This window comes from Hypanus sabinus, chromosome 3, assembly GCF_030144855.1.
Source record: "Hypanus sabinus isolate sHypSab1 chromosome 3, sHypSab1.hap1, whole genome shotgun sequence".
NCBI lineage: Eukaryota > Metazoa > Chordata > Chondrichthyes > Myliobatiformes > Dasyatidae > Hypanus > Hypanus sabinus.
This window is the reverse complement of record NC_082708.1, coordinates 71,832,732-71,857,466: the sequence shown is the minus strand read 5'-3', so window position 1 is coordinate 71,857,466 and position 24,735 is coordinate 71,832,732. Positions and strand designations below refer to the sequence as shown.

At 40.2% G+C, this 24,735-nt stretch overlaps 1 protein-coding gene across 3 annotated transcripts in view; it reads right to left on the bottom strand.

The window, feature by feature from the left end:
• Positions 1 to 2,344: 2,344 nt before the first annotated feature.
• amotl1 (angiomotin like 1) overlaps positions 2,345 to 24,735 on the bottom strand; it is a 110,778-nt gene continuing 88,387 nt past the window's right edge. For 2 of the 3 annotated variants that reach the window (XM_059964634.1, XM_059964632.1), the window contains exons 8-13: positions 18,866 to 19,015; positions 16,316 to 16,506; positions 10,480 to 10,602; positions 8,800 to 9,053; positions 3,844 to 4,020; positions 2,345 to 3,085 (exon numbers count right to left, since the gene is read on the bottom strand). In XM_059964634.1, coding sequence (XP_059820617.1) covers positions 2,982 to 3,085; positions 3,844 to 4,020; positions 8,800 to 9,053; positions 10,480 to 10,602; positions 16,316 to 16,506; positions 18,866 to 19,015 — 999 coding nt within the window. In that variant the 3' untranslated portion in view covers positions 2,345 to 2,981. The remainder of the gene's footprint in view (positions 3,086 to 3,843; positions 4,021 to 8,799; positions 9,054 to 10,479; positions 10,603 to 16,315; positions 16,507 to 18,865; positions 19,016 to 24,735) is intronic. The other variant, XM_059964633.1, reaches the window with a different exon arrangement.

Genomic DNA, 24,735 nt, shown 5'->3' with positions numbered 1-24,735 from the left:
TCTAAGGAACATTGGAAAATAATTACCAATGCATCCGCAATTTCCAGGGCCACCTCCTTTAGTACCCTAGGATGCAGACCATCCGGACCTGGGGATTTGTCAGCCTTCAGTCCCATCAGTCTTCTCGTCACCATTTCCTTCCTAATGTCAATCTGTTTTATTTCCTCTGTTACCCTATGTCCTTGGCCCATCCATACATCTGGGAGATTGCTTGTGTCTTCCTTAGTGAAAACAGATCTAAAGTACTCATTAATTGCTTTTGCCATTTCTCTGTTTCCCATAACAATTTCACCCAATTCATTCTTCAAGGGCCCAGCATTGTTCTTAACTATCTTCTTTCTCTTCACATACCTAAAAAATCTTTTGCTATCTTCCTTTATATTCCTGGCTAGCTTGTGTTCATACCTCATTTTTTCTCCCCATATTGTCTTTTTAGTTAAGTTCTGTTGTTCCTTAAAAACTTCCCAATCATCTGTCCTCCCACTCACCTTAGCTCTGTCATACTTCCTTTTTTTTTTAATGCTATGCAATCTCTGACTTCCTTTGTCAACCACTGTGGCTCCTTTCCCCCCTTTGAATCCTTCCTTCTCTGGGGGATGAACTGATTTTTCACCTTGTGCATTATTCCCAAGAATACCTGCCATTGCTGTTCCACTGTCTTTTCTGCTAGGCTATCCGTCCAGTCAACTTTGGCCAGCTCCTCCCTCATGGCTCCATAGTTTCCCCTGTTCAACTGCAACACCGACCCCTCCGAGCTGCCCTTATCCTTCTCAAATTGCAGATAAAAACTTATCAAATTATGATCACTATCTCCTAATGGCTCCTTTACTGCAAGATCGCTTATCAAATCCTGTTCATTACATAACACTAAATCCAGAATAGTCTTGTCCCTGGTCTTACCCCAACTTCTTGTAACATGTCTAAGCGTTATCAGGATATAGTAGCAAGTAATGGGTCTTCAATGTGCTTGGGTTTTCACACACATTCAGAAAACACCAGGTACTGAAAATAATCATGGTCAGTGACACTTTATAGATCATCACAAGGTCTGCTAATACACTCAATCCTTAAATTATGATAAATCCTATTCCTGAAAAACAAAGCAACCCTTTCCTTATGTCTGCAGGATGAACGGGTCACATTTGACAATAAACATGATCCTCTATTTTCAAATAACATAATAAATTGACCTGTGGAAACTGTATGCTGCCGGCATCCATCTTTTTCCATAGTAGATAAGAAATAATATGCTAATTTATACTGACATTTAGATTAATCATGATAAAAACAGTAAAATAATGGCTAAAGCATTGCAGTGTTTGGAGATAAATTAATTCTTCCATCTCTTCATGTTTTACTTATATGGAATTAGTTAATCTATCATCAAGTTGGGTAAGTGCTGTTGAAAAATGTGCAGCATTAGCATTACGTTGCATAGTGATGGTCAACAATATCAATGACTCGATTATTTATCAGTAAGATATGATATGGTTACCCTTCTAGACTCTGCCTTCCCCCCCCCCCCCCCCATCTTTGAATGGTATTACATGGACACTAACACTGATATTTTTTAAAAGATTCTTAAGATATACACTGGAAAGTTGCTTCAGTAGAGTCACAGACCATAGAACATTACAGCACAGAAACAGGACCTTCAGTCCATCCAGTCTGTACCAAACTATTAATCTGCAGAATTGCATACCCTTCCCAACCATGTGTCTATTCAATTTCACTTAATTTTGTATACCTCTATCAAATATCCCCTCACTTTCCTACACAGTAGAGAATAAAGTGTTAACCTATTCAACCATTCCCCATAACCCAGGTCCTCAAGTCCCAGCAACATCCTTGTAATTTTTTTCTGCACTCTTTCAACCTTATTGACATCTTTCCTGTACGTAGGTGACAAATATTTAAAAATTAGGCCCCACCAACATCTTAAACAACTTCAATGTAACATCCCAACTCTTGTACTCAATTTAATTTATGAAAGCCAATGCGCCAATTTTTTAAAAAATGATCCTATCTACCTGTGACACTACTTTCAAAGAATTATGGACCTCAATTCCCGGATCCCTCTGTTCTACCACATTCCTCAATTCCCAATGGTTCACTGTGTAACTTCTACCCTGGTTTGTCCTCCCAAAGTGCCTCATGTTACACCTGTCTGTATTCAATTCCATCTGCCACTTTCAGCTGGTCTAGATCCAGTTGCAAGCTTTGATAGTGAACACTCCTTGTTCATCATTTGTTTTAAACCTAACATTGTATTTTTAGATGAAGTACAGAAAATTTTATAAAGTAGACAAAGTGCAGATTTGCACAATGCAACAGTGCAGCCTGGTGCCTTTTCAATTGTCTTTTTAATATCTCAATATTTATACAATTGAATGGTCTATTGAAAAGCAATAAAGGTGCTACTTTATACTGTCTAGCATGTACACATGGTCATGTATTCAGAAGTGCAAAAGAGCCACAAAACATTGATCCACTATGAATGGAAGAGAAGTGCATAGATATACTACAATGAAACATGTTGCCCAGAGGATTGTATTCCTAGCTCATATCACTCGAGCTGAACAGATCCATCAAATACATTGCAACAATAAAAAAAATGCCTGCCCCATACTTTCCATCTCATTTACTTTCTTCCTCTTTGCTCTTTAAATTTCAAACTTATTTACACCACATTACTTCTGACATATGTGCCCCCATACTTTCCATCTCATCTTCTGTCTTCCTCTTTGCTCTTTACACTTCAAACTGATTTACACCATATTCCATCTGGCATATGTGCAGACACGCAAACAATTTCACAATTTCCCAGAGACAAGTAAATCTATTTCCAATACAGTGTCCATCTTCTTTGAAAACAATTCTTCACAACTTCTGAAGACCCATATATTTGTGATTCGAGTCTTTAGTGCAAGCTTCAAACATCCATAGACCGAGCAGCAGCAGTAGTAGGCAATATCCTGTTTTTAAATGAGGATTTCTACCACATCACCATCAAGATCAGGTTTGTAGGAAAAGCAGCTACTTCTTCCTTTAGTATCATACGACCGGGTATGCAAGCTGGAAGCATCTGCAGGAGAGAAGGGAAATATTATGACGAGTCAGTGCTTGGAGGTGGATGATTTCCCTGTTGAGTCTCAAGCTTAAAAGGCACTGTCAATCCCGAAGTGTTTTGTAAGTCTTATTAAACATTGTTTTGAAGACATTATGCAATTGTGTCAAAATACCTTGAAGGCATTATATATTTTGATGATGCCTTGGAAATTTTTGATAATTTCTCCCAGCCAAAATAAAAGAGGTTTTCTCAACAACTTTTAAACTTTAATGTTTTAATAGACAGAATTTAATGTATGCCTTCCAGAACATTGGAATTAATGATAATCATTAAAATTATTGCTACTATACTGTTTATGTTCACCCAGATACTCTTGAATATAATTAATTCCAATCCAGAATATAATCCTACAGATATTATTTGTTTTGTAGACTTGCTCATGTGGCCGTCATTTCAGTGAAATAACTAACAAGCAGCATCAAAAGGCTATTCAAATACGTCTAACAGGCTTTTTCTTTGAATGCTGTCCTGACCCAAAATACACTCAAAGACATATCACCAAATACCAAATCATGAGCCAGTCTCACTTTCAGTTTCCTAATCATAGGAAAACATGGTAATGGAATCCATTGAGCATGTAGTGCCAAAAGTGACCTCTAGAAGGATCTAATACCATTGTGTTAAAGTTTAAAATTCTGAAGAAGTATAATGTTGTGGAGGAGGGCTAGATCAACTTTATTAACTATCACTTCCACAATGATCACTCTTCTTACCTGACTTCTCAGCATTGCTTCGTGCCGATTTAGGTCTCACAACAGGGCTGCTGACAGGGGTTGTGTTGAGCCGCCGCCTCCCATGGATAGGAGCACTGCTAGGTCGGATCAATTCAGGACTTTTATCTGTCTGGGTACTGTTGTCCTTACTGCCAGTCTTACTATGTGTGGAAACTACTGGAATTGAAAACACATTTGCTTTAAGTGGGGAACACAAAACAATTTTCTTAACCATCTTTAATACTAAGTATCTCTGTGAAATGTAGCTTGATTAGGAGTTGGCTGTCTAGCAGCTTTATTTGTTTGCATGTTTTAAATTAGTTTAATATTTAAAAAATCTAGTGCTTTCCCAGCATGTATTTTGAATTAACCCTTTTTGGGCTTCCAGCCAGGTACTGCTATCGATTTTTACTGATGTTTCAATGACAAACTCTGCCATCTTCATCAGGGATGATGTCTGGTCATGTCTAGTCCAGCTGTATATACCCACGTTGTCCAACCCTGATTGGTTAGTCCTCATCCAATCAGGTTCCTGCTTTCCCACCTTGTTAACAATCGAATTCCAGTTCTTACTTAGATAACAGAGAAATTGGTGGTAGCAGGACATTGGGTTCGCAATAGCCACATGATTGATTTTGATGGCACAAAACTACTGTGCCAAGCCAATGACTTTTGGGACCACCTGGTGAAGGCAGCCATTGAAATAAAACTAGAGAAAAAGAATTTAAAAAAAGACTAAGGTCTCGCTCCAAGTAAGAAATGGAATTCAATTGCAAACATGGTGGGAGAGCAGAAACCAGATCAGGAGGGACAGACAACGGTGGTATAAATGTCACCAGATTAGACGTGTCTAGGCATCATCCCTGATGAAGATGGCAGAAGTTTTCATTGAAACATTGGTTAATACATGTACCCAGCTGGAAGCCTGAGAAGAGTTTATTGATTCAATATAAGTAAATACAACAAATATGGTTATGTTTAAAAGTTACCTGATAAGAAAATCTTTACCAACTTGCACATTTAGTAGAATTGGGCAGAATGAAAAGCTTGCGCATATAGAGCAGACTGAACAGCTTGAGCATATAGATATTAAGGAAGAGGATGTGCTGGAACTTTTGGAAAGCATCAAGTTGGATAAGTTGCTGGGACCAGATGAGATATACTCCAGGGTATTATGGTAGATGGAGGAGGAGATTGCTGAGCCTCTGGCAATGATCTTTGAATCATCAATGGGGACAGGAGAGGTTCCGGAGGATTGGAGGGTTGCGAATGTTGTTCCTTTATTCAAGAAAGGGAGTAGAGATAGCTCAGGAAATTATAGACCAGTGAGTCTTACTTCAGTGATTGGTAAGTTGATGGAGAAGATCCTGAGAGGCAGGATTTATGAACACTTGGAGAGGTATAATATGATTAAGAATAGTCAGCATGGCTTCGTCAAGGGCAGGTCATGCCTCACGAGCCTGATTGAATTTTTTGAGGATGTGACTAAACACATTGATGAAGGAAGAGCAGTAGATGTAGTGTATATGGATTTCAGCAAGGCATTTGATAAGATATCCCACGCAAGGCTTATTGAGAAAGTAAGGAGTCATGGGATCCAAGGGGACATTGCTTTGTGGATCCAGAACTGGCTTGCCCACAGAAGGCAAAGAGTGGTTGTAGACAGGTCATATTCTGCATGGAGGTCGGTGACCAGTGGTGTGCCTCTGGGACCCTTATTCCGTGATTTTTATAAATGACCTGGATGAGGAAGTGGAAGGATGGGTTAATAAACTTGCTGATGACACAAAAGTTGGAGGTGCTGTGGAAAGTCTAGAGGGCTGTCAGAGGTTACAATGGGACAGTGATAGGATGCAAAACTGGGCTGAGAAATGGTAGATGGAGTTCAACCCAGATAAGTGTGAAGTGGTTCATTTTGGTAGGTCAAATATGATGGCAGAATATAGAATTAATGGTAAGACTCTTGGCAGTGTGGAGGATCAGAGTCCATAGGACACTCAAAGCAGCTGCGCAGGTTGACTCTGTGGTTAAGAAGGCATACGGTGTATTGGCCTTCATCAATCAGGAAATTGAATTTTGGAGCCAAGAGGTAATGTTGCAGCTATATAGCTCCCTGGTCAGACCCCACTTGGGGTACTGTGCTCAGTTCTAGTCGCCTCACTACAGGAAAGATGTGGAAACCATAGAAAGGGTGTAGAGGAGATTTCCAAGGATGCTGTCTGGATTGGGGAGCATGCCTTATGAGAATAAGTTGAGTGAACTCGGCATTTTCTCCTTGGAGCAATGGAGGATGAGAGGTGACCTGATAGAGGTGTATAAGATGATGAGATGCATTGATCATGTGGATAATCAGTGGCTTTTTCCCAGGGCTGAAATGTTTGCCACAGGAGGACACAGGTTTAAGGTGCTGGGGAGAAGGTACAGAGGAGATGTCAGGGGTAAGTTTTTTACTCAGAGAGTGGTAAGTGTGTGGAATGGGCTGCTGGCAATGGTGGTGGAGGCAGATACAATGGGGTCTTTTAAGAGACTTTTGGATAGGTACATGGAGCTTAGAGAAATAGAGGGCTATGGGTAGGCCTAGTAATTTCTAAGGCAGGGACATGTTCAGCACAACTCTGAGGGCCGATGGGCCTGTACTGTGTTGTAGGTTTTTCTATGTTTCTAATTTTCAGTCAGTGTTCATGGATGAAGAAATAATTGTATGACACTTCTATGCTTCCATGTTAAAACTTCATTCCTGTTGCCACTCCATTCGTGAACTTTACTCATGTTGTCTTACAGCATGGTATGCTTGTAACAACTTGGAGCTTAATGCTATCAAGACAGTGGAGATGAGGATTGACTTCTCGTGACAACCCCCTACATGATGCCCCTTGGGCAGGCTGTGCCTATGGTTGAGTTGAATTCCTGGGGACTACCATTACAAATACACTGAACAAGCAAGTCATACCCATAACTAAGAAAACCCAGCAGAGATTGTTCCTCCTATGCCAGTTAGGAAACTTAATATCTCAGAGTGTATCCTGATTAATTTTTACTCAGCCAGCATTGAGAGTGTTGTGACCACTTCTATCCCCATTTGGTTTCCTGCCAGTTCCTCCCTCTTGAAGTCGAGGGTGCAGTGAATGGTCCACTCAGGGGAGAAGATTATTGGCTTTCAGCTACTGACATTAAAACACCTGCTCATTGTCAGAGCAAAGAACTGAAAAAATTACTGCTGACTCCCCCCATCCTGGCATTCACCTATTTGACAAATTGCCATCAGGGAGAAGCCACAAGTCCCTCACTATTAGGACTACACGACATCTCCAAAATTTCTTTCCTGTAGCTTCTTAATAAAACTTGCTCAGGTGTAATACCCTAACTGTCCCTGCACAACACACATTAAATGCTCTTTCCTGCTCTGCTTGTTCTGTTGATAACTATCGAGTCTGCTCATACCTTCACATTTATTTAAGTTTCATTATTAACGTGTGACTATTCTGTTAATGGTTGACTGCTCACGGCTGTTTGCACTATTGTCTTGTAAGTTGTTGCTTGCTGTGTGTTGTGTGTTATGGTATTGTCCCGTGTTTTACACTTGGCACCGAAACACCATCAATTCTGGTATGTTTCACATACTGGCAATAAAGAGATTTTGACTCTGATTTGCTCAAATTGGCGGCAGGTACTGCTAGAGCATTAAACAAAATAGATATGGAACACACTCTTAGTGAGTGGAAATCTATATTCCCTTTTATAGATTTGACTGCTGCTGTAACCAAAGATTAGGATGCTTCAATGAAAAGCCCTTTATAGAGATGTACAAGGTAAAAATTTATAAGCAGGTCACAAAAAAACACTGCAAATCGCTAGGTATGTAAAGATAATATTGTAAAGCTTAAGGAAAAGGTTTCCTCCATGTCTGTATCAAGATTATAAAACTATAATTTAGTTACAAATAGTGAATATGGGATAGTATTTTGAAGATTTGAATGTGATTCATATTCATTTAATTGGCATAATCTGTCACTTAAGCTTTATGATTCAAAATTTCACTTTTGCAGTAGTTGCTTAAAATAACCATGCTAATGATTTTGTGTGGTATAAAACAATTTAGATCAGCAAAGCTCCTAGCTTCATCTTAAGGTTGTGCTCAGGTAATATCATGGCTTGGGAGAGAGCTCTAATTCTGCTAGTTTTTCCTGACAAGTGATCAAATATTCTTTTCCTGACAATGCAGAATACATGGACTTAATTGTCCACGATAGGCAGGACTGGCCAAATAGCTATCATTCAACAATTACGACTCACGGAACTGCTGCTGCTATTTGGTAGAAGAGGTGGTTGACTCCCCAGCATCAGTACATCTGTATCCTATTATGGTTCACTGCTTCAGGGAGAGAGTCCCAAACACTGGGGCAACCATTCTAACAAAGCATATAAATGTATCTGAATCATAATGATCAAATTATTCCATTGTCAAAATTAATGTTAACTGTATTGTTTATCACCTATGTTTTTCTGCTGCAAAGAACCCAAGGAGCACTGACTGGTACAGCTAGCGTGACTGTAGGTGAGTGGTAGAATCTAGGAGATATGATGGAAGTATGGGAAAATGAAACTGGATTAGTGTTGGATTAGTACAAATATGTGCCTGATCAGTGCAGACTCGGCCTGTTTCCAGGCTCCATGAGTCAATGGCTCGATTTTAATGGGAATTTCAATTCTTTGCCTGGCAAAGAATTCCAGTCATATGTCAGTCGATGGATCTCCATCCATGTTTTGTTCACAGATTTTAAGCACTCAGGTAAAAGCAAGCAGCCTAAGCAGGTTGATATATAAGTTTTTAAGGGGGCACGAGCATCTGAAATGTTCTTATCAATGGGCCACTGGACCCATTGCAGGTCAGGGTCACCATTTGGCTGGACTTCAGATGGCCTGAGTATATCAGAAATGGGAAGAACAGATACTCACCTACACTTCCATTCCAGCCCTTTTCCTCCTTTTTCTCATCTACTTGAGAATTGCTCAGAGATGTCTGCCGAGAATGCAGCCCAGATATAGTGGAGATAGACCTGCCAGTCCTCAGAGATCCGGTTTCCGGCTTTACTATATCTTTTCTAGATCGCTGGTGGAGCACTTTTATCATGGCATCTTTCTCAATAAGCTGTGCATGAAGGTTTTTTATTCTGTTAGAAATGCAGTTGAATCCTGTTATCTCTGCCAATCTGGTGGAAATAACAAAACATTTTGATTATTAATTACATAGCACTGGAAAAAATGTCACTCGTACTCATTTTGAAGCTGATTATTCCTTTCCACTCCTGAGGATGCAAAGTTAGTTCAATGGGCACAGAGCCATTTATGTATTATTATTTCATGTTATTATCCTTCAGGACTAAAGAAAAATTTCCATTTACACCTTCTCCTATCTGCATCTCTCTTGACTATTTTGGACTGTATACTATTGTTGTTGTTCCTTGCTGTATTCTTTAGCATTTTTGTCTGTGTTTTTTTTTTACAGGGCTGTGTTGCTGGCTTGGTGCTTGACACAACACAGATGGAAAGTGTGCAAGAAGCCGGCAGGATTTGAACCTGGGACCACTCGTCTTGAAGTCCGGTGCGAATGCCACTACACCACCGGCCAGCATCTTCAAATTGCCCGTATTTTATTAAGAGTTTGCTGGTTATTTGACCTTTCATGTGATTGTTACAACTTTTAGACATCTCCCTTCAATCCACTTTCCCCAATCTACTCAATGTCTTCAGGTTTTCTTCACAAATTAACTGCTGTTTATGTTCAACATTTTCAATCTGCAGTTATTTCCCACCACTTTAACGTTCTCTTTATATAATACTGAATATCTAAATTAATCAGTCTCTACCCATGATAAATCCAAGTTCAAAATTGGGAACATTACAAATATCACCAACCATCCAAACCTCATTAATCCAGTAAATATGCTACTCAAAACAGAGGTAACTCAATTATCAGGCGTAATTACAGAACGATATGCTCATGAAAAATAATCTGTTTTAGAATATTCCAAGTGCAAAATTGATTTGCAAAGCCACATTTTTAACATTTGTTACCCGTTAAGTTTCTTCATGGAGTATCTGGGGTTCCAGTCCTGCTTTGTAGTAAATGCAAAGTTATTGTGCATGCACAAAGAGTTGTTGCCATGAAACAAGCTGGTTTGCCTATGTGTGTATAGCTTGTGCCTCACCTGCCCCTAAGACCACCAGCTGATAGAACAGAACAGTGTCCATGAATCAGTTGTTTAGAATTTGTTCATCTACATTGCAAGGTTTGAGGAAGAGGTAGTTCATATCATCCATCTTGTCTCATTCATCCATATAACTACTGTGCTCCAAAATCTTACTTAAATTTGACAACTAATTCAAATCTTTAGTCTCCTTGCTTACTTTTGCATTCAATATCTGTCATCCCTATAACCATCATAGATATCTTAATTATACTGCTGTTAAAAGTATTCCACAGTAATTTAAATCTCTACTGGTGGGATATTCTGAGAATAAAGTTATAGTATTTTCTTTCATAACTGTGGTTATATTAAAGAAAACTCAAAGATCATTCTGTCCAAAAAACAGCAAATGATGCAGTTTGATCTTAGTTGGGAAGATGAAATGTACCTGTGCTCTGTGTCTTGGTATCTCTGATTTGACTGCATTCTCTCCTCCTCCTTCCAGCTTCGTGCTTCTAGTGAACTGTCATTATAACTGCTGTTTGGTGAGTGATTTATTATAGTGGTGTCCCTGTTGACACAAGAGAAATTTCAGTTCTTCCAACTGTTCAATGAACCTATTATGCATTAAACATTCAATTCAGTATTCTTAATGCAGTCAACACTGTCTGACACACAGATGTAATAGCAAACAGGAATGAGAGGTGTGCAAGTTTAAAAGAGGTAGAGGCAATCTTTACAAGAGGGACAGGTTGCATTTGAATCAGAGGACGTCCGAATGCCCTGGTGAGGAAATTAGTTTTTGCCACCAGTAAGGGTTGACACTGTATCGGGGCTGAGACTCAAACAGCAAGGTCAGTGAGAAGATGGGTACATGCAGCAACCAAAGACTGCAAGCCTGGCAATCAGGATAACCATATCAATAGTAAAAGAGCAGATAGAACCACTGCTTTAGATTGCATGCATTGTTATACACATAGACTAACAGCTAAAGTGGATGAACCAAGGGTGTGGATTGCCACTGGGGTATAGGGAATAGGATATCATGGCCATTACAGAAACGTGGCTGAAGGAAGAGCAGGACTGGCAGCTCAATGTTTCAGGATACAGATGACTTAAGCATAGGGAGTGTTGCCTTTTTGATAAGAAGGGGTATAACAGCTGAGCTAAGAGAAGATATTCTCGAGGAATCATCTAACAAGGTCATTTAGCTGGAACTTAAAAATACGAGAGATCACCTTGCTAGGGCTTTATTACAGAACAATAGTCAACAGGAGCTTGAGAAATTGCACATAGTTATGAGAATAGCAGGGTAGTGCCAGTGCGAGATTTTAATTATCCCAATATGGACCACCCAGAGTGTGAAGAACCTGAATGGGGTGGAATTTGTGCCATGCGTCCAAGACAGTTTCCTCATGCAATAATGTAATCTATAGAGGAACCTACTCAGGAAGGAGCAATACTGAACCTCCTCTTAGGGAACGAGGTGGGCCTAGCAACTGAAGTGGCAGTTGGAAGCATTTTGGATCCAGTGACCACAACTCTATCAGTTTCGAAATGGTTAAAGAGAAAAGGTAGAACAGGTCCACAGGTTAACACCCTGAGCGGGAAGAGGGCCAACTTTGAGGGCAATAGGCAGCATTTATTTGGGGTCTACTAACTGACTCTATTTAAAGGCAAAGAAACAGTTGCCAAGTAGGGAACTTTTAAAAAGGGTTATGTCAAGAGTCCAGAGCAGCTCTTTCCTGTTAGGGTGAAGGAAAGACATTCCAAGTTCAGAGAACTATGGGTGATGAGATATCAAACCTTGATCAGGAAGATTAAGGAAGAGTACACCACTCTTTAGCAACAGGGTATGAATGAATGCCTTGAAGAATGTAAAAGGTTTAAGACCAGGAATAAGAGGGCAATCAGGAGGGCAAAACTTTATATGAGATGGTATTAGCTACTGGCAAAGTTCCAGAAGACTGGAAGGTAAAGGGGCTAAAGCTATTCAAGATGTGTAGCAAGGACAGATCAGGGAACCTGACATCAGTTGCAGGGAAGTTAAGAGAGGGAATTTTAGGGACAAGATCTCCATCATTTGGATGGTTAAGACCTGATTATGAATAGTTGGCATGGTTTTGTGTGTTGGAGGTTATGTCTGATGTATCCTTTGGAGTTCTGGAAGAGGTAGCTAGCTGGATAGATGTAGGCAGCGCAGTGGATGTTGTCTAAATAGACTTTAATAAGGCCTTTGACAAGGCCTCACAGTGGCAGGCAGAGTTGAAAGGTTAGCTTGCATGGGATTCAGGAAGAAGTAGCCAGGTGGATTTATATTTCACTCAATAATAGGAAGCAGGAGTGATGATTGAAGGTCAGTTGTTCAGATGAAGGCTTGTGACTAGTGGGGTGCCCTCAGGGTCACTGCTGGGATGTCTAATTATTTAAGTAAATGATTTGGATATGAATATACATGGCATGAACAGCAAATTTGCTGATGATATTAAATTAGGGGGTTTGTTGATAGTGAGGAAGGTAACAATGAATTGCAAAAAGATCCTGATCAGTTTGGGAGATGGGCTGAGGAATGACAAATAGATTTCAACTCAGTGAAGTGTAAGTGATGCATTTTGGACTTTTCAAACCACAGTGTGAATATCAATAGTGTGAATGACAGTGCACTGACCAGTGTAGTGAAACAGAAAGACAAATGCAGTTGGCTGGAAGTTCAAAGTTCCAAGTAAATTTATTATCAAGATACATTTACATAACCATATACTAGCCTGAGATTCATTTTCTTACAGGTATTCACAATAGAACAAATAAATACAATAGAATCAATGAAGAGCTACACACAAAGACCGTCAAACAGCCAATGAGCAAAAGAAGAAAAATATGCAATTGCAATAAGTAAATAACACTGAGAAAATGAGTTGTAGAGTCCTTGAAAGTGAGTCCATAGGTTGTGGAATCAGTTCAGTGTTGAGGTGATGGTTCAGGAGTCTGATGGTTGAAGTGTGAAGGTGGCCACAAAAGGGGATGGTGGTGAGAAAGGTGTTTAGCATGCTGGCCTTCATTAGTCAGGGAATCAAGTTTAGGAATAGGGACATTACGCTGCAGTTATGCAAGTTGTTGGCAAAGCTGCATTTGGAGTATTGTGCGTAGTTTTGGTCACCCTGTTATAGGAAAGAGGTTGTCAGGCTGGAGAGGGTGCAGCAAAGATTTGAGGAAGCTACCTGGACAAGAAGCTCCAAGTTATAGTGAGAGATTGGTCATGCTGGATCTTTATTTCCTGCAACACAGTAGAATGAGGGGTGACTTCATAAAAGTTTATAAAATCATAACGGTTATGGGTAAGGTGGACAGTCATAGTCTTTTCCCCACAGCTGGGGAGTATACAGCTCGGCAGCACCAATGCAAAATAAGAGAGAGAGACTTAAAAGAAACCTGAGATGTAACCTGAGAAGATGGCAAGTTCTTAGAATGAGCTGCCAGAGGAAATGTTCAAGCCAGGTACAGCTCTAACACGCAAGAGGCATTTGGATAGTTATACGAATGGGAGAAATTTGGAGGATTAAGGAACAAATGTGGGCAATTGAGACTAGCAGGGAGGACGATGTGATCAGCAGTGACCAGATGGGTCAAATGGCATGTTTCCATGCTGTACTACTTTGATTCTGACTATGACTTCAATTTATACTGTGTACATCATTCTAGTTCTGGTGGATTCTGGAAGTACACTTTGCAATGGTAAAATAATAGATATTAGCAGAATGTATTACTAAAATTAAACAAAGAAAAATAAAAAGAAAGATCAGACTGAAAGATTGGACTAGGCAATTTATTTCTCCACCCTGCAACACAGCACAAACTGTAATCCAGAAAAAACCCAAGTGACAGAAAAACCTGAACATGGCTTACATTTCTCCTTTCTTAGTTTAGTCAAAACAGTGTAAAGTCCCAAACCTAGTACTGAGGGGGGGTCCATATACTTTTTTGAAAATGCTCAACAATCAAATCATTATTTTATCTACTTTAGCATTTACACTTTTTTTTGTCCAAAACATTATAGTTTCTTTGGAATTTCTCTAACATTCTTTGCAAAGCCACCCCCTGTGTACAAAAGCAAATCAAATGGGACTACGCTATACGATTGGAATCAATGGTAAGCTCCATACTAAGACTGAAAAACAACCAATGTGCAGAAGAAGAGAAACCTGAACATTTGGATTGTGGTCAGCTCAGCTCTTTATTTAGACTATTTTGTCTTCATGTCAGCAAGTGGTAGTAGTAGTAGTGTGAGCTAGACTTCCACCCTGCCCTCAAATTTACTTGGTCCATTTCCAACACCTCCTCTCCTTTTTCAATCTTTCTGTCTTCATCTCTGGAGACAGTCTATCTACTGATATTTTTATAAAGCCCCTGGACCATACCTCTTCCAACCAGTCACTTATAAAAAATACCACCCCCTTCTTTCAGTTTCTTCATCACTGCCACATCTGCTCTCAGGATGAGGCTTTTCATTCCAAATATAATGAGATGTCCTCCTTCAAAGAAAGGGGCTTTCCTTCCTCTACTACCTCCACCTCTCACCCAGATCTCTTCCATTGTGTGCACCCCTGCCCTCAACCTCATCTTCCTGCCACTATACCAGGGTTCCTCCTGTCCTCACCTACCACCCCCACTAGCCTCTACATCTGCCTTCTCCAACAGCATCCCATCATCAAGCACATCTTCTCCCCCACCCCCACTTTCCACTATCTGCAGGGATTGCTCCCTATGCAATGCCCTTGTCCACTCATCCCTCCCCGCTGATCTCCCTCCTGGCATTTATCCTTGCAAGCGGAACAAGTGCCACACTTGCTCCTACATCTCCTCCTTCGATATCATTCAGGGCCCCAAAAAATTCTTCCAGGTGAGGCGACACTTCTTTTGTGAGTCTGTTGGGGCCAAGTACTGTGTCTAGTGCTCCTGGTGTGGCCTCCTGTATATCACTAAGACCTGATGCAGATTGGGAGGCTGCTGCACTGTGTACCTATGCCCCATCCACTAAAGAAAGTGGGATCTTCCTGTAGTTACCCATTTCAATTCCACTTGCCATTCCCATTCTGACATGTTAGTCCATCTCCTCCTCTACTGCCGTGATAAGGCCACACTCAGGTTGGAGAAGCAAGATCTTATATTCTATCTGGATAGCCTCCAACCTGATGGCATGAACACTGATTTCCCAAACTTCTGGTAACTGCTTTCCCCCTTCACTGTTCATCATTCTGGTTTCCCTCTCTCACCTCATCTCCTCTCATAGTTTCACCTATCATTTACCACCTTGTACTTCTTTCTCCCCTCCTCCCACCTTCTTGCTCTGACATCGCCCCTTCCTTCCAGTCCTGAAGAAGGGTCTTGACTGTTGACTGTTTACGCTTTTCCATAGACACTGCCTGACCTGCTGAGTTCCCCCAGGATTTTGTGTATGTTGCTTACGATTTCCAGCATCTGCAAATGTTCTATGTTAGTGTTAACTACAGACTTGGTCAGCAAGTATATGAGGGTCTTATGATGTGAGCAGTATTATAAGATATTGATTTCCTGTTTGACCTGTTATCAACAGCAGGACTTGATAGTTGGCACGGGAGTGGAGGGAAATATTGCTCCAAACGAGAAAATCTGGTGATGCTGGAAATCCAGGCAACACACTCAAACACTGCCCAAGTTGCACAAGTGCAGCTGCTTTAAGTTTGCCTCTGTGCCAAGGCTCGGCAGTGAGGTTCACTCAAAGGTGGATAAGGGATCTTAACCAGATTAAGAGCCTTTTCAAACAAAGATTTCAAATCTGATTCTGTGGCCATCTCCAAGTGCCCCCTTATAGGGTTGCAGTTGGTCAGAAATGAAAGAAAGGGCTCAGGCTTGCATTGGCTGGACTTTAGAGTTACACATGAACTGCGTACAGTAGCTGCTTTTGCAGGAAGGTATGGAGGAATACCAACACACTTTCCATGCTACGAGCTCACAATATACTTCACAATAAATTTCCAGTTTTAGGTATTTTAGAATTAAAGTTGCTACCTGCAGCTCAGAAAGAGGAAAGAGAATTAGAGGAATAGAGAGCAAATGCAAACACCACCTCTCAAAAAAGAACAATGCACTGGAAGTTCAACAGGCAGAAGACAGAAACCATCTGAGGAAGTCCAAGCACCTAATGCAAGTGGAGAATTACGGGCAGCCTATGAAGGCTCAGTGCAATTAGAGTCAGCCGTATGTTTAGTGTTACCCCTAACTCTGTGCTCGCAGTGTTTTATCATTACCTCTGAGCAGCGGCTGTAGCAGCAGCGTCCATAGCAAAGTGTCGCATCGCTCTTTCTTCCAAATATTTTTGTTCCCACTTGGTCATGTCAGCCTCCAGGGCCAGGATTCGTTCCTCTTTTTCCCGTAATGACTCCATCAGTGCCGGTGCATCATACTCAGGTACGTTGGCCATCAGGGGGCCACCATGTCGCTGCAACATTAAATAAAAGATTGGCCTTTAAAATCAGTCTGATTCCAAAAATACCTGATTACTCAATCCCAGACATTTCCTGCATCTGGCACCAATTTGACCACTCTGCACAGTGATCATAAATATCGTCTGGCGAAAACAAGAGAAGAAATTTTGCCGATTAATCAATTATAGTGCCTAATGCATGCTACTTTTACTTCTGCTTTTTAAAACCTCTATTTAAGGCATGAATGATCATACTGCTGTGGAAACACAAGAGGGTTGATCATTGTCAAACTCCAGAAAAATCACCACTAACTTCCTACCTTTGATTACTTCATAGCCCGAATGACACCCCCACTTCTCTTATTACTATGCCATACTTTTCACACTGTACAGGTACAGGAGAAATACATTAGCAGCAAATGCAATGATGTGCAAATAACGCTAGCTGGCAAGAAATGGAGAACCAAAAGTGCTATGACAATGAAGCTTGATATCATCTGATTTTGTTGTTTATTTAGAAAGAATCTTTTTCTATTATGTGTTGTTTGGTTATCTTTGAATAAATTACTTTTGCTTTATTCCACAACTTCTGAGGAAACTGGACACAAGGAGAAGATTTGGTTAAAGTGAGCAGTTAATAGAAGACCAGATCTATCAACTAATTATTGTTGACAGAAGTAAAATTACTCCCCGATTTTTATCATGAAAAGTAACTGATATACTCCCATTTTTATTAAACAACATTCCATTTTGAGGGCAGATGAGGCCAGGGTTAAAAACTAGATGCAAGATCAACTGGGTTAAGGATTACAGTGGCAGAGTCAATTATTAACAAATGTGGCATAACATTACACAGAAAGTAAATCAGGGTTCAGCACCAATTATGTGGAGGGAGGCATGAAGTACAAGAGGGTACAGAAAAAATTTAAAGTCATAGTTGTTAGCATGTATAACCAATAGATGTGAACAACGGTTCTTGGAATCTTGTGTATTCAGTGAACTCTGTAGCAATATCTTCAAATGTTAATTTGTTTTGGGCTAGACATGTGAGTATAAGATAATCTAAATCACAATGTGTTCCTCCAGTGGCAAAATATTATAAAAGTGTTCATGATTTCATAAAAACATTTTATTTTATATGCAAGATTTTTTAGCTGTAGAAACAGACTTTGATCTAAATAAGTTATGATAATTTTCAGCAGCAAATTAAGATTACAAATTAAATTTACAAATTTAAATAAATAAACATAGGCCTAGATTTTGTATTTTCACTGTCATGATGTGAAACCAGACATCAATTTAAGAGCTTAACACAAATACTGAAGTTGCTACCTCCTTTACAACGTTTGCAATTTTTGCTAACAGAATCAAACAGAAACATTTGAAATGACACAAATTTAACGTACGTCCTTACAGACTTGCTATAAATTCTTGTTTTGCTACATGAACTGTGAGTTTTTAAATAGAATATTACATTTTACCTCCTTGCCAATAAAGACTCTTTTACTGAGAAAAATGACTGCACCTGGCTCACTGGCTATCAACCCCTCCCCCTCCCCCCATGAACTAAATAAATACATCTGACATTCATAAAATTCCAATACAAATCTGTCAAACTGCCCCTGCTACACCTCACTGCCCTCCGATAACAGACTCATGGACCACTTCCCAACCCTTGGAGTCAATGCTCACCAAAGCTAGACTGATGAAATTCACAAATTGGCACCTTTAAACCAACTAAGTCAAATAAAAAGGTCATGGTTTTCTCAGGATATTCTTTTAATTCCATTTATTTCAAAGGATCTCCTGGAGTTGGTGCTAGGTTTGAAGGCTGGTAAATCTCACCAAGATGCTGTTCCAATGAAGTCCAGGGTAACACACGGGCTCTACATAGTGACTGTCAGTGGTATGGACAGTAAAGTGGATAAGGTCTATGCCAACCTCAGCCAATGCTAGCACTGGACTTGAGGCCTACCACAATGAAAGGTGAGTAGTCGCAGCAGAAGTGAAGGAAACCAGGTAGAAACTATGATCTATCATAAATATTAAAAGTACATTTGGTTTTGCTCCGAAGTTTAAGAAGCATTAATTCTGTCTTCACATTTTCTACCTGCTCCATTCAGATTATCTCTTGTATTCTAAAAGTCATCCAACTATACTACAAAGCATATAGATTCTGTTTTAATGAACAGAAAATTCTCCAACTGATGGAGTTAATAAATCAAGGAAAAATGACAATTTAAATGCCTATTAAACTTAAATAATTATTAACATGCCTATCGTTGCAGTGCCTATAATTCAATGCTTTTGATCCAACAATGCAGTGGACTTTCTTCTGAGCCAAGTACAGTAAGATGAGTGAAAGTACCAGTACCTGTTGCACTCGAAGAGATTCCAGCTCTCTCTCCAGCCGCGTGCGCAGCCTTCGTTCCATCTGTTCCCTCTTTTCACATGCAGCTTGCAGCTGCGCCAGGGCCTGCTGCAGCCTCTCCACCCTCTCCACATACATCTGTTTCTTCCTCAGCTGTCAAGAATACAATTTATTAGCACCATCTTGCCATCTCTGACAACACCTACAAATTCTCAAACATGTGAACAATAAGCAAACCTCACAACGTGCACTTCTGTATTTCCTTACTCAATATCCAAGTATTAACTCCCAAGGATAAATATTCATCCCTGCTGACCCAAGCTCTGTTTGACCCATTTGCATGACCTGGTAAGTTAGTCCAATGTAAAGAACTTCCAAAACAAAGTTTAATTGATTTTAGTCCAATTAAATTTCAAAAACAGCTTAACAGCTGAATGCATTTGATCATGTATTCAGTGTATATGACTAAGATTTAATTTCTGTCTCTAGTGTTCATAGTACTAAGGCCAATTTGAAGTGCACAAATATGGAGTTCATTTCAGCATCCAGAAAACTAGATAAAAATGTTCAGATGTTGAAAACTGAAACAATATACAATAAACTACAGAATTAGTATTTCAGTTTATTTGACTTGTGGATAATGTTCAAAGCATTAGATGAGGCAGAAATTTTCTCTGCTTATACTGGCTCATGAGAATCTGATACACTTTAAGACAGTGAGTACGCAAAAATAAGGCTGCCTTCAATGTAGTTGTCTCCTAAAGCAGTACACTTAAGAAAACCAAATTAGTATGTAGCCAAGAAATGGTTCTTATATTGCTGCCTAAACACACTAAATTCTACTTGGCTTGTGATGGTGTTTTCTCTGGCTGGAAATACAGGAACCAATAGTCATGGTCTTGAAATGAAGGGATAATCATTCAGAACATAGATAAGAAATCTTTCTCCCCAAAGAGCAGTGAACCTTTATAATTCTGTACCCAAGAGGGCTGTGGATGCTCAATAACTGAGTGCATTCCAGACAGAGTTTTGATATTAAAAGAATGAGGTGCTAATACAGGAAAGCAATACTGAGGTCAAAGATGAGCAATATTTTTATAAAAGTAGCAGAACTAGCATGTGGGACTGAAATGTTGACTGCAGCTTTCTATGTAAATACATGTTTGCCACTGCAGGCACTTACGGAAAAGGCTGGCTAAAAAAAATATATTTTAATGAATGAACAGTTGCAGCAGCAGGATCCACATTAAAACCATGGATAACTGACAGTCACTTCTCAATCTCTTCCTGATGAGTGTTCTGGCCCATTTGACTCTCCCACTTTACACCTTTTCTCTTTGTACCCCTTTCCTGTCTGTTCTGCCTCTCTCTTTCAAGCATTTTTTCTCTAGAGCTGCTAAATTTAGAACTCTAAATTTCAAAGCCTTGATTCAAAAGATTAAAATTTTAATATTTAACTGTTACGAAGAACATCAAATATAGTGAGGCAAGGAGGTCGAAGGAAATTTTTAGCAACGCGCACTGAAAGAACCCTGGAAGTCAGGCAGCATCTATGGAGGGGAATAACAGGGTTGATGTTTTAGGCTGAGACCCTTCATCAGGACTGGAAAGAAACGGGTATAAGCCAGAATAAGAAAACAGGATTAGGGGAAACTTTTACATTGTTTACTGGGTAGCCCTAAAATACTAGAATTTCCCTTGCTAACTAAAGAATGTACTTTGTAAAAGCATTTCAGCTGTTATCCTAATCTAATATACAGTATATTCTATTTTTATTCCATAGAAGTCACAAGGGATAATCTTGTCCCGCAGAGTTCACTAGATCTTTGTGGGAAGCTTTACTGAATACCAGCCACATGTGCAATTACAATGTGAGAGCTGTGAATCACCAAATACACTCTGATAAACTATGCATATAAACTTCAAAGACTCTCAGTTTTGTAACAAATTACGAGAAACACTAATTATTTCACTGTTATTACAATTGAAAAGTATGGTATATTAAGTTGAACCACAATACTAGAATATCTTTTGTTTCCGATGTTGGGGAAGTCCAGAACGAGAGGTCACAGTTTAAGGATAAAGCGGAAGCCTTTTAGGACTGAGATGAGGAAAAACTTCACACAGAGAGTGGTGAAACTGTGGAATTCTCTGCCACAGGAAAAAGTTGAGGCCGGTTCATTGGCTCATTAAGAGGAAGTTAGATATGGCCCTTGTGGCTAAAGGGATCGGGGGGTATGGAGAGAAAGCAGGTACAGGGTTTTGAGTTGGATGATCAGCCATGATCATACTGAATGGCGGTGCAGGCTCGAAGGGCCGTACGGCCTACTCCTGCACCTATTTTCTATGTTTCTATCCTCTGATTCTATGACTGATGCAGTCAGCCCAGTGGAAATACAAATCGGGCATATAAGGAGTTAATAAATACATCTGATGCTGCATTAACCAAATATCTTGTGCACAGGCCTATTTATTTGATAGGTTTTCTTGATTCAGAACTTTGTTTCAAAACACATCACAGAGCTTAACATCATTTTAACCACCCAACTCATAAAAAGCTCCCTTCAGAAACTACAACTTTGGAAGAATTAAAACAATACATTCTCCGTGTGGTAGAAACAGCAAGGAACAAACCAGATACTGCAGCCTTTGAAGAGTTTCATCAGCAACATATCCTTTCATATTTTATTTACTTCATTAAACACAAATGTTCACTCAGTTACTTTCAGTCCCCATTCTGCAAATTAGCCTTTGTCTGAAGATGCTTTTACTATGTCAGGGCTCTTGTCCAGAAAACAGTGGTTCTGCATCGATTAAGTTATGAAAACTCATAAAAGTCCTCAGTTATTTTTCCTGAGGGCAAGTGTTCTGAAGCCTTGGCATAATTTGACAGATCAGCAGAACCTTGATGAATAGAGACAATCAGTCATTTCTAGCTGCTTATGCCATTTTGCCAAAATTTCCCACCAAGAACCCCATAAAGTTAAGGAATACAGTTCAGGAACTTAGAGCACTGACACAGTGGCTTGGACAGATTTTCAGGTGGATTATAAGAATTATCATTTAGCATGCATGAACAAGCGGCCAATGGGCACAGCCTTTAAAGTGTGATAAAGCTCCTAGGTAACATTTCAAAACATTTAGAATCGTACAAAGAAACAAAATCAGAACCAGGTTTATTATCACTGATACATGTCATTAGATTTTCTGCTTTGTGGCAGCAGTACAATGCAAGATACAAGACACAATAAATTATTGTGTTATAATAAATAAATAATGCAGAAGAGTAGTGAAGTTGTGTTTATGGATTGCTCAGAAATATAATAGCAGCGGCAAAGAAACTGCCCCCAAAACACTGGGTGTATACCCTTTTATGTTTGTTCATTAATAAAGACAAACTTGCATGGGTGAAGACACTAGAACTATTTTAATTACAGATTTACAGAATGGCTTCAGCTCAACCATATTTTACGCCAGAACTCCAGCCTGCCAAGAATGTGTCTATGTCCCAAACACTAGTGTCACTTCCTGTTCCCGGTGAAGAACCCACTTTGCACACTTTGAACTGAAGTTCTTTATTATGTATAGACATAACACATCTTCCCCCTTTAACAAAAACAAACACAGTAGTATGTCCCTATAAACCTGTAAAACACAATAATGCTTTCCCACAAAGATATTTAGACAATAGACAATAGGTGCAGAAGTAGACCATTCGGCCCCTCGAGTCTGCACCGCCATTCTGAGATCATGGCTGATCATTCACTATCAATACCCAGTCCCTGCCTTGTCCCCATATCCCTTGATTCCCCTATCCATCAGATATCTATCCAGCTCCTTCTTGAAAGCATCCAGAGAATTGGCCTCCACCATCTTCCGAGGCAGTGCATTCCACACCTCCACAACTCTCTGGGAGAAGAAGCTCTTCCTCAACTCTGTTTTAAATAACTGACCTCTTATTCTCAATCCATGCCCTCTGGTACTGGACTCTCCCAACATCTGGAACATATTTCCTGCCTCAATCCTATCAAATCCTTTAATTATCTTAAACGTTTCAATCAGATCCCCTCTCAATCTCCTCAATTCCAGCGTGTACAAGCCCAATCTCTCCAATCTCTCTGCATAAGACAGCCCTGCCATCCCAGGAATCAACCTAGTGAATCTACGCTGCACTTCCTCAATTGGCAGAATGTCCTTCCTTAAACCTGGAGACCAAAACTGTACACAATATTCCAGGTGTGGTCTCACCAAGGCCCTGTACAAATGCAAAAGAACATCCTTGCTCTTGTATTCAATTCCCCTTGTAACAAAGGCCAACATTCCATTTGCCCTCTTCACTGCCTGTTGCACTTGCTCATTCACCTTCATTGACTGGTGAACTAGGACTCCTAGGTCTCTTTGCATTTCTCCCTTACCTAACTCGACACCGTTCAGACAATACTCTGCCCTCTTGTTCCAGCTTCCAAAGTGGATAACTTCACATTTATTCACATTGAATGACATCTGCCAAGTATCTGCCCACTCACTCAGCCTATCCAAGTCTCCCTGTATTCTCCTAACGTCCTCTTCGCATGTCACACTGCCACCCAGTTTAGTATCGTCAGCAAACTTGCTGGTATAGTTTTCAATGCCCTCATCTAAATCATTGACATAAATCGTAAAGAGCTGTGGTCCCAATACAGAGCCCTGTGGTACCCCACTAGTCACCTCCAGCCAGTCCGAGAAACACCCATTCACTGCTACCCTCTGCTTTCTATCTGCCAACCAGTTTTCTATCCATGTTGAAACCCTGCCCCCAATGCCATGAGCTCTGATTTTACTCACCAATCTCCTATGTGGCACCTTATCGAATGCCTTCTGAAAATCTAGGTACACAACATCTACTGGCTTACCCTCGTCTAACATCCTTGTTACACCCTCAAAAAACTCCAACAGATTAGTCAAGCATGATTTGCCCTTGGTAAATCCATGCTGGCTCGGCCTAATCCTATTTCTGCCATCTAGATGTGCCACTATTTCGTCCTTAATAATGGACTCAAGCATCTTCCCCATGACTGACGTTAGGCTAACAGGGCGATAGTTCTCCGTTTTCTCCTTCCCTCCCTTCTTGAAAAGTGGGACAACATTAGCCACTCTCCAATCTTCAGGAACTGATCCTGAATCTAAGGAACATTGGAAAATGATTACCAATGCATCCGCAATTTCCTGAGCCACCTCTTTTAGAACCCTCGGATGCAGACCATCTGGACCCGGGGATTTATTAGCCTTCAGTCCTACCAGTCTACTCATCACAGTTTCTTTCCTAATGTCAATCTGTCTCAATTCCTCTGATATCTTATGATCCTGGCCCATCCATACATCTGGGAGATTGCTTGTGTCCTCCCTGGTGAAGACAGATCTAAAGTATGCATTAAATTCTGTTGCCATTTCCCTGTTTCCCATAACAATTTCTCCCAATTCATTCTTCAAGGGGCCAACATTGTTCTTAACTATCTTCTTTCTCTTCACATAGCTAAAAAAGCTTTTGCTATCCCCTTCTATATTCCTGGCTAGACTGAGCTCATACCTGATTTTTTCTCTCCGTATTGCTTTTTTAGTTAAGGTCTGCTGTTCCTTAAAACTTTCCCAATCATCTGTATTCCCACTCATCTTAGCCCTGTCATACTTCTTTTTCTTTAATGCTATACAGTCTCTGGCTTCCTTTGTCAACCACTGTGGCCCCTTCCCCCTCTTTGAATCCTTCCTTCTCATTGGAATGAACTGCATTTGCATCTTTTGTATTATGCCCAAGAATATCTGCCACTGCTGATCCACTGTCTTTCCTGCCAGGGCATCCGCCCATTTAACTTTGGCCAGCTCTTCCCTCATGGCTC